This window comes from Echinococcus granulosus (assembly GCF_000524195.1).
Source record: "Echinococcus granulosus chromosome Unknown EG_S00030, whole genome shotgun sequence".
Lineage (NCBI taxonomy): Eukaryota > Metazoa > Platyhelminthes > Cestoda > Cyclophyllidea > Taeniidae > Echinococcus > Echinococcus granulosus.
Genome location: NW_020170410.1, coordinates 261,391 through 271,492, shown reverse-complemented (window position 1 = coordinate 271,492; position 10,102 = coordinate 261,391). Strand labels below are relative to the sequence as shown.

Here is a 10,102-nt window from a genome sequence, read left to right as displayed (position 1 = left end):
CGCAGTTCCCCGTCCTGAATGAAATCCCCAAACCGGACGAAACCCCAGATCCAGTCAAGCTGCCAAGAGGGATCAGTTACGTTGAGGTCAAGTATCCCCTCAGTTGCGCACTAATTTGGTGACTGGCACGGTCGGCTCGTGGGTGTTTTTTTGCAGCACCGACTACGTTGTAATGGCTGACGAGGGGGGTTAACCCGTGGGAGCGCCGGGGACGACGCTCAAAAGAGGAGGGAGGCTATGTAATACGATAGTGGTTTATCCCTCGGTTTTAGTGAGGCGCCACTTTTGTACTTCGAATTAGCCCCCTTGTACCTCGCTGGGTGGGCTGGCCTTTTGGGCCATGCCAATACCCAGACACCTTCTCCGTGCTGAATATATATATTCTGCCCGAGTATTGTGTCTTCTTTCGTCTTCAGGGAGTCCCGGGATGCTACAGTATCAGCTGCAATATCCTAATGGCAGTGTTATAAAGCAGAAAAAACAGGCAAGAGGTCTTGTAGGATCAGCTGTTATCCCGTGACTTTCAACCAATCGTATGCTTCGCATTTTATGACTTGCATTAATTGTTTTGTAGCTCTTAAAATGTCCTTCTGACTAGCGATAAATTGCATTATTTTTCTTGAGTTTCCAACATCTTTTCTACTAACGGCTCTCTGCTAGCTGCAAATATTTAATCCATTTAGGGGCAAAATTGAGAGAAAATAAGAAATGCACCTTTCCTATTTGATAATTTCTTGACTATTAATACTTGTTGGGTCCTCTTTAAACTTGTTAGATGGATGTCGCACTAAACGGGGCATTATCCACTACCAAGGCTGTTTTTTTCTACAGGCATTATTTGCTGCTAATATATCAATAAAGCAACTTATGCGTGGATCACTAAGCTTGTTTTAATAGTCGTTTTTCCTCGACCTAGCCTTAGTGTCAACATTGATAATAGCACCATAATGGGTTAGGATGCCTCCTCGGGTGTCGGTTGCCATTTACAATGATTTGGGAACGACTCCTCATTGCGTTAAGCAACTTCGAAATTGCATTCAGCAAAATATTCCCGGAGCCAGAATATCTACACTCAGTGCCACAGAATCTATTGAGAAGCTGGCCTGTAAATCAATCGACCTCTTTTGTGTTGGAGGTGGATTTGCACGCGGTGTTATCAACAAGCTGGGTTCCATAGGCCTCGGGAATCTTAGGTCATTTGTTTTATCTGGTGGTTCGTATCTTGGTATATGTTCCGGTGCATATCTTGCATCGTCAATAACAAAATTTGACACTGGCGGTCCACTAGAAGTAAACGATACAGGAATCCTCAACTTTTTTCCCGGTAGGTGTTAAGGTGGCCTTTATTGAGAATTGTACTAGTGGCAAGATTTTTAGCTATTTGGAAACCTTACAAATGACCTGGCTAATTTGAATGTGACTTATTGTGCAAGTTGTCACTACCTGTATATATTGCGTAAACGTTGAGATGAGACCTGGTTTTCACTTTTCTTTGATGCATTTTTTTTCGTGGGTGTCTCGTTGCCCTATTCTAGGTACCGCTGAAGGACCATTGTTCGGACGTTTTGCTTACAACTCGGAGTCTGGTGTCTCTGCTCCAATTTTGGATGCTTGCGCTACCCTTAATTCTGACATCCCAACGTCGTTGGCAGTATACTTCAATGGGGGTTGCCACTTCCTTAACTTCGTCGATAACCATACTAGTATTCTCTACTTATAGTAAGTTGTAGTTGCTTTCTTCGGAGATCTGCACTGAGCGTACCGTTAACATTTTGTTTAATGGGCCGACTTTCCCACGACCCTATCTCAGAGATAGTAAATGAAATTCATGGCATGTGAATCCTTCATTAGGCTAGATGCAGTTAAAAAGGGTTTCTATTTAAGCCCTCTTCTTTAAACCCAATCAATTTAGTTTATTTATGTCGGTAAAATAGTGCGTTCACGCCCGTAAATTTTATTAAAAATATTTTTACTCAATTCCGCTTTTATGGGCTTTTTGTTAAGGTCTTCTTCATTTTTTACTCCTAAAGCCGTGAATTAGGAACTCCGGCTATTTTGAGGCGAAGATGTGGACAAGGTACAGTGCTACTAAGTGGAGCCCACTTTGAATTCGATCCCGCAAATTTAGGTGAATTGGATGCCGATCCTCACATTCAACGAATCCTACCCCCTTTACTTGAACACGATGCTAGCCGTGTGAAATTATGCAGGACAGTTTTACTCGACCTTGTCAAACCGATCATTGGTGCTGTGCACCAAACGAGTTACTAGCAAATAAGCATTTAAGCTGTTTATTTCTGTCTAATAAATACTATAGTTACTAAAATATTGCTTTTTGGTCGGTGAATTCGTCTACATGACACTTTTGTTTTGCTTCTGTGACTTCCATTTCATTGAAATTTGTCATGCAAGAACCAGTAGTTAAATGATTTGTCTAAAATGGAATCTGTTGTCAATGTTTCACATATTTTTGGTGTTTGGTCTATCGATCATATTATAGAATGCAAAAACAATGTAAGTACAGAATACGCAATGAAGACAAGCTAAATGGTTTTGATGCTTTGATGAGGTTTGTGAGCCATTAAATGAATGATTTACGAAGATGATTATAAAGGTGTACATCAATGAAAGACCTGCACTGTTAATTATGAAGCGCTTTAGGTTGATTTGAGTTTCTGGGTGTTTTTGAACTTTTATTCAGAAGTCGTAGCTGATGTAGTTTAAACGAAAATTGACTCTTCTTCATACCGACTTAGATGCTACTAGCTTTCATTGGAGACGAGCCGCTTCTTGAGCTTAGCACTATGAAAACCCTATCATCTAATTTGCACAGTGGTATGATGGTTTGGTAGCTCGTTTTACTACACGATCTCATGAGTCCACGAAAGTTGACCTCTGGCTCAAAAGTACAGCTCTCGGTCATTCCAATGTCCACCCGACCATTCTATACGTAGCCAGTAAGTCTTCGTTCTGGTTTGGCTTATTACAACTTCAGAAAGGATTCGGCTGCTGCATTTAATACAGCGGTATGCTATTCGCTCTTCTATTGCCGAATTTCAAACAGTAACAGCCTAGAATGAGTAGGGGTGAGTGCCATCGCTTGCAGTTCCGAAAAGGGACAGGGACGGTTACTTTTGGTAACCACCTTGATCTAAGGTTTTTCAAAGAGCTATTAACAACTGATAGGACGACAGACTAAAGCCTTGGCAAACCCATTATTGACCATTTTAGGGTACTTATACGGCTATTAAGGGAAGCCTTATCCGCGTTTCTACCAGCTGAATTATGCCCAAAGACTAGCCAGAATTAAAATAGGGCCAAAATTCCAAGAAAGAACAGACAGAGATGTCCCTTGTTAAGAGATTGTATTTATGGAATTGTTCGAGTACAGGCACAGTAAAATTCTTTCCCTCCACCATGGTTTAAAATTGGAACTAATCTTGAGGTCTGCCGGAAGTGCCGGGGTTCAGCACCAATGCTGGAGTCACGCATCTTCTGAACTGGGTCAAGGTTTGGTAAACCGTTCCTCACCCGCGAGGGAGTTTCAAGGCACTAATTAGGTTGCAATGGCCAAGCATAAAGGCGAACAAGGGTAGCGCTGTACGTGGCACCAAGCAGAAGGAGAATGAGCAATGATTTGGCACTTTGTTTAATGGAATGTCTAAATAGACCTGCTCCTTAGTGTTCACGAAATGCACCATTGACCAGAGCTATGGTGCTCCAGCTATTCCAACAGTTCCTCATCCCTTCTATGCACAAATTGCAAACTCCTCTAAGCTCTGTTATAACTTCATGCAACGGGAGGATGACTCAATGTGCTTCAATGGAATTTAATGCGTTGTTAAAATGACAGAGTAAAAAACGTTTAGCTAATGTTTTGGATGACACATTAGGCAATACTTAGGACTCAATTATGACTTTCTACATATGGAGAAAATTTTCACATCTTTAGTAGGAAACAATAACAGGCCCGCAAAAACGTGGCATAGGAATAAATAACTTTAATCTGCCCATATTTTTCAAAATTTAAGTGGCTCTGACGCCTTTTTTTGTTAGTTATTTAGTAATACAATAGACCATCTGTTATTCGAAAGAGCTGAAAAAATATTATTTGACGGATCACTTTTGTTTGCTAATTTTTTAAGCATCTTGCGCAACGAGAAAAATTTGTTTTATGCATTTTTTAAATTTATGGGGCGAAAAATCTAAGCCCCTGCATAAAATAATTTAAATGCTCTGACGTGCGGAATTTTTAATTGGGTCAATATCTTAACTCGCCTACGTATGGTTTTTAGCCCGTCTGTTCATCATGAGCAACATATACATCACCGAACCAGCGACGAACGGAAAGGTCATCCTCACCACTACAGTTGGTGATATTGAAGTCGAACTGTGGTCCAAGGAGACACCACTGGCATGCAGAAATTTCGTGCAGTTGTGCATGGAAGGCTACTACGATGACACAACCTTCCATAGGCTAGTAAAGGGCTTTATAGTTCAAGGTGGTGATCCCACTGGCACGGGAGATGGTGGTGAAAGCGTCTACGATGGTCCTTTTAAAGTATTCCTATAAATTAACTTTCCTATTGTTTCACCAGACAGAAAGTCACTCCCGTTTGTCTTTCAATCGTCGGGGTCTTATGGGAATGGCTTGCCCCGAACCAAACTGCAATGGAAGCCAGTTTTTCTTCACTCTCGGAGAAGCTCTTGAATTAAATGGAAAACACACTCTTTTTGGCCGTGTGGTTGGGAATACTCTCTTTAATATGCTGCGACTATCAGAAGTGGACGTCGTAAACGGCGACCAGCCTATTCGATTGCATCGAATTTTAAAAACTACAGTGAGGTGTGAATTAGTAACTATCTCAGGTTATCTTAAACCCCTACGATGACATCGTTCCCCGCCAAATTAAGCCCAAGAAAAAAACAGAAAGTAATGGGAAGGTTCAACCAACTGCGAAGGCTACCAAGTACTACCCATTTTTTCCTATTTTACTGCTTTCAGGAATTTCTGCCTTTTGTCATTTGGTAGCGAGGCAGAGGAAGAAGAGGAGATCTCTTCCAAAGTTGAAGAGGTTGGCCTCGATTTGCATTTACTCACTTCCTGAACTCAGAAATTCCGCTCTCGTGGAAAGAGTGCTCATGACCTCGTGAGCGATGAAAGTCTCTCCAAGGAGACTGTAAAAATTACTGAGGAGGACGCTGAAATCACCGCTAAGGCCTCTGCTATTTTGGAAGCTGAAGCGGAGGCTCGCAGGCGGCGGCGCGAGTTGGCTTCTCGTTTTGAAACCGAGGAGGAATTGAGACAAAAGCAGAAAAGAATGTACGTATTGCCTAATTTTTATTTGAAGTTATATTTGGAGAGATTTACACATCTCGTGTGTTTCTTAGTATCTATTTCAGCATCAGTCTACCATCATCATTGATGATGATAGCTTTATCCTGTACAATTGTATTTCCGGGAGTTTCACACTGTTATTGAAATCTTGGATAATATGTCTATGTTTCAAATTCATTCGTTTGTTTTTTTTCTGTTAAGCTTTATAACTAGACTCTCAAATCGGATGCTTCTGCATTTATCTCCGCCTCGACTATTTAGTATGCGTAGTTAGTGAGCTTGCTCGGTCTTTAGCTTTGAGTACTTTTTAACTGGTCCGTCTTCATAAAAATTCTTCCCGTTGGAGCCGTTCCGTTTTATCCCGGGGCAGAATAAACAATTGTTTTTAGTTATTTACGTGAGTCTTAGTCGGTACTGGAGACACTGTTATTTTTTTTAAAATTCCAAGCGACTTTGAGTACTTACTGCTCTCTACTAGGAGGCTTTGTTAATTTTTAAAAAAATTGACAATGCTTTCTACTTGAAATATTTTGATCGCATAAATTTTAGAAAAATGTGCCTTGTCCAGCAACACAATAGCTGGATTTACAACTGGTTTGGTCGAATTTTCGGTGATTACTAATTGCTTAAGTACTATCACCCAAGAGCTTCAACATTTTTAAGTACCCCCTCTTTGTGGCTTTCTTTAAGGTAGCACTGAGACGGGTTCGTTCTTAGGAAGAGATTTTTAGTTCGGGACACCGTAATTGCGTTGACTCCACCACCCATTCCCACTCATTGTTTATTCCATTTTCAGTATAGTTCTTTTTTGCTAATTCCTCAGCCGAATGCTTTCAGCACAATAATTTATCAAGTTTCCAGCATTTTATAATTAGAACTATTGCTTTGAGCCCTGTCATGAATGAATGCAAGTGCATTGCTTCCGTCTCTTCTTCTCCCTCTCCCCATGTAACGGCATCGGTCGAACAAGGGAGCCATTTAAGTCAAATTGGGGAACTTTACGAAATTACTAGTGCTTGAACAGGGTGATGACTGAAGACAAGGTAAAGGAAATGTTCCTTAAACTCTGGGCGATTGAAGGTGAGAAGAACCGATCTCCGGACGGAATTGGTTGGTTTATGGTTCTCTTGTCATGCTTCCTAAGTACTGAGTCGGAAGTTGACTCTGCTTACTGCCTAGGTGATCTTCTATTCGGTTTTATTCCCATAGGGAGGAGCTACGTGCAGAAGCAGACGCGGTACGTCGTGACATCGCGCGCACCATGCGATCGGCGAAAGAGCGCGCTGCGGCCGCGGAGGCCACCCGACAGGCAGCGGAGACGCGAGCGCAGCGCGAGGAGGAGGAGTTGCGGCGCGCTGAAGCCTGGGAAGCCGAGCAGCGCGAAAAGGCCGCTGCAGGCCTCATTAAAGCTACGGCACAACCAATGGTCGAAAACTTTGATGATGAGGTCGCCAGCTATCGGTTGAGGGCAAAGAAGAATAAAGAGGTTGGTTTTTCTTATGATGATTTTCTTTATACCGCGCTCTTAGGGGAATCGATGCTAGGTCCCTAACACTTCCTCTACAATCAATACATTTTGATGTCTCTGTTTTTTACCTGGGCCTGGTGTCACGCATATATGATGTGCGTTCTCTATCAGTTCGTGGTAACTGGCCATGCCAAATTGTGTTGCAAAACAATTGTTCAAAAATGGGGAATGTTCTTGGTCTGAGGTATCTTCACTTTGTTACTTTTCGGATTGGAGTTGAAGTGGTCATGAATGCAGGAAGGCTGTTGTTATTGGAATATCTGAGACTAACAACGTGGGAGGCATGAAAAACACCATCAAGCATCTTCATTACTACTTCAGATATCCTTTTTGTATTTGTTTGAATTGTGTACCACCGATTTGGGAATCTTTTTTAGTGGTCTTTATCCTAAAGCTACTTAACTGAGGTCAAAGCGGACAATGAGTAGTTGCAAGCTGTGGTGAAAGTTAATATGCATCCCAAAGTACGTATTGGTTATCAGTACAAAGCGGGAGAGTAAATTGGGCAGTCGGAAGGGTTTTGCCCTGTGGGTGCTTAGAACCTTGGTTAGTGGTGGGCGGTTCCGATGTTGAACGAAAAATAGGACCTGAACTGAGGCCAAATTGGAAGTGATGTGACAAGTTTACTCACAGTTGCTCTCGCCTCACATCTTCTACTTAGTCGACTCCTTTGTGCTTACAACCGAAATCGTCTATCTCAGTGAAACCGCTTGGACCATTGATGATCTTCATTTGTTGATATCTTGGGTTGTCTGTGCTAGAAACGAAGCTTTTAGTCGGTTTCACGGGACGTTCCCTTGCAAGAAACATATTTTGGCGTTGGAGATGGCGCTGAAAAGTTAAATTGAAATGTTACGGGAATTGTGAGTCCCAGAATTTGGGAAATTCGCACCTTTCGTGCTCAACATCTTGAGTGCTTTTACATTAGTCCATTGTTTTAAAGTTACCTTTTCGTTGATATATGTGAAGTGGCTTTTCTTTGAATCTTTTGTGTACCTTTGGATTGTCATCCATTACGTAAAAGGTCTTGGGATAATTGGCAAATTGAATAAGTGATTAGCAGGTACCAGTACGCGCCTAAATCCCGTGTATATTCCCCTTGAAAGAACGGTATTATTATTTATGCATCAGTAGAGTGCTTCTACTAAGAATTATTGTGCTGATGCTAAGTTGGATGCTCCCTTTCTACTCTTCCCTAGCGCAAAGATAGAGAGGGTCAAACCATGAATCGCCTAAGTCGTTTTCAATCACGACTCTTAAGCGCCCTGAAAAAGTCCAAAAACGACTGCGCCGACAACGACAATGGGGACAGTGACGAAGGCAAAACTCAACCTGCTGATCCAACTGCTTGGTAACGCATACACCTTCAAGTCCCGCATGCTTTATTCGTTCCTAGCTTTCGTGTATTTTGTTGCTTGCCAAATTAGCTAATTTTCACATTTAATGCAACTTTCCTATGCTTAGCCCACCAAAGCTTGTGCCCTTTTAGTTTTGGAACCGTTTTTAATTTCATTTATACTTCAGCTGATTTAAGTTTTTTGTGTTTGCTCCTGTGTTTTACGCTATATTATGAATTTGGGATCAGTTTTTGCTGCCATTAAATCTGTAATCTTATGGAGTCAAGTCTTTACTTCGTCTGGTTTCGAATGTCCTGCTTCGGTTTTAATGCGTTGTAATTATTTTCTAGCCATCTAGTTAATTTCACCTGCATAAACTGGATGGATTAGAGCTTCTCTTTTGCCTTTCTTTCCTTGCGTGCAGGTTGTGTTGCAAATTGATATCAGAGGAGCCGACACCAGCTCGAAGAGTCATGGATCCGTCGCTGGAGGATCCAGATCGTCACGATCTCTACGATCCTCGGAATCCCCTAAATTTGCGGAAACGCGGTGCGTTTAGTGATGACAGCGGTGGTGATGGCAGGCGTCATCACAAACGAAGTAGAAAGTGACTCACCCCGTCCTATTTGTACAGCCTTTAAGCTAATGTTGTGTATAAAGATTAGTACGCTGTCTAAGGCAGTTGTGCACTATAGTGCAACAGACGCTCCTGTATGGATTCGTTGGTCCAGGCGTCGATACGGAATTCGTGATTCACTATCCTGGCTGGCTGGGTGTGAGTTATTGTCTAGCTTGACTTCTGCGGCAGTGCTGTGTCCCACTCTCAAATTATGGGTCAATCGTTGATGTTACACCTGAAAAATATGGTCCTTAGCCGTGTAATATCCATGACAATTTAGGTTCAAATTAGGACCTGGAGTTATGAATGAGGACACCTGTAACCTAGTCAGCTCCTCAAAGTCACCTTTCGACAATGCTGAAATTGGGAACGGAATAGAATGAGTTTGTTACTTTTATCGGCGTAGCATCTCAAGTCCTTGTTGGAGTCGTAATAAGCCATGGCAGCACCACAAATGTGCTGAAGAGCTGGGCTGGAGTCTATTGCCTCGCTCGGAAGGCCATGTCTTAGATCTGAAATACAACCTGCAGAGACCAAAGTGCTTACATAATTGAGCATACATTAAGTGAAGTGCTAGGTAATCGCACGGCCCTCCTCTTCTGAACGTCGGCCCTGGTGCTCCCCGTTATCAGTCTTTTGCGTCGATTGCCACGACATTGTTGGTTTTTTAATCACGCACAGGCCAGGGTCGCTACCCATTGCGTTTTTATGCATGCGAAAAGACATTTGATCTTACCATCACGAAGGCACCCGGGCCAATTCTACGGTAACCAGGGCTTCGTCCTATTTGTGAACTGTATTGGAAGAGAAGAAATTGGTTGGCTTTGTACTGCTCAAGACTAGATGGTGGCCTACAACCAAGTAAATTCGTATACCAGTCGCAAAGAGGAAGAGAATAACCCTAGAACCCAGGTCACAGAGATATTATTTGGCTTACATTCCACTTGCCACCGTTTCAGTGATACCAAGACGTCTATCCCGATTCCATTCAGCTAGAAGAGAGGTGGAGGTGGCGCAGCATTTTTCTAACCTTATAAATAACACCATGCAGGTGCGGTAGGCGGTTTCGCATTAGAATAGTACAATTAGCTCAAGTCAGTCAGTCCTTTTTAAGCTTCTTGATACTAGTCTTCACAGACTTATGTAGCGTCCCAAGAATTCCACGAAGACGAAAGAAAACATATTGCGTGAACAGTACATATGTAATATGATAGTGGTTTATCCCTCGGTATTGGTGAGGAGCCACTTTTGTACTTTGAATTAGCCCCCTTGTACCTCGC

At 42.3% G+C, this 10,102-nt stretch overlaps 2 protein-coding genes across 2 annotated transcripts in view; both read left to right on the top strand. All coding sequences in view use genetic code 11, as the record gives it.

The window, feature by feature from the left end:
* Positions 1-957: 957 nt before the first annotated feature.
* Positions 958-3,075, top strand: EGR_04653 (Biotin--protein ligase; the record flags this gene model as incomplete). Its single annotated transcript, XM_024493902.1, has 5 exons — positions 958-1,324; positions 1,536-1,719; positions 2,031-2,263; positions 2,853-2,957; positions 2,996-3,075. 5 exons carry the CDS (start codon positions 958-960, stop codon positions 3,073-3,075), a joined length of 969 nt encoding a protein of 322 aa, XP_024351655.1.
* A 1,234-nt stretch (positions 3,076-4,309) lies between these two features.
* Positions 4,310-10,102, top strand: part of EGR_04652 (Peptidyl-prolyl cis-trans isomerase) — a gene marked incomplete at both ends in the record, with an annotated part of 9,387 nt that continues 3,594 nt past the window's right edge. Inside the window, 8 exons of the mRNA XM_024493901.1 lie at positions 4,310-4,561; positions 4,599-4,841; positions 4,870-4,970; positions 5,006-5,075; positions 5,115-5,323; positions 6,548-6,824; positions 8,066-8,217; positions 8,628-8,752. Of these exons, the coding sequence (XP_024351654.1) occupies positions 4,310-4,561; positions 4,599-4,841; positions 4,870-4,970; positions 5,006-5,075; positions 5,115-5,323; positions 6,548-6,824; positions 8,066-8,217; positions 8,628-8,752 (1,429 nt within the window). The remainder of the gene's footprint in view (positions 4,562-4,598; positions 4,842-4,869; positions 4,971-5,005; positions 5,076-5,114; positions 5,324-6,547; positions 6,825-8,065; positions 8,218-8,627; positions 8,753-10,102) is intronic.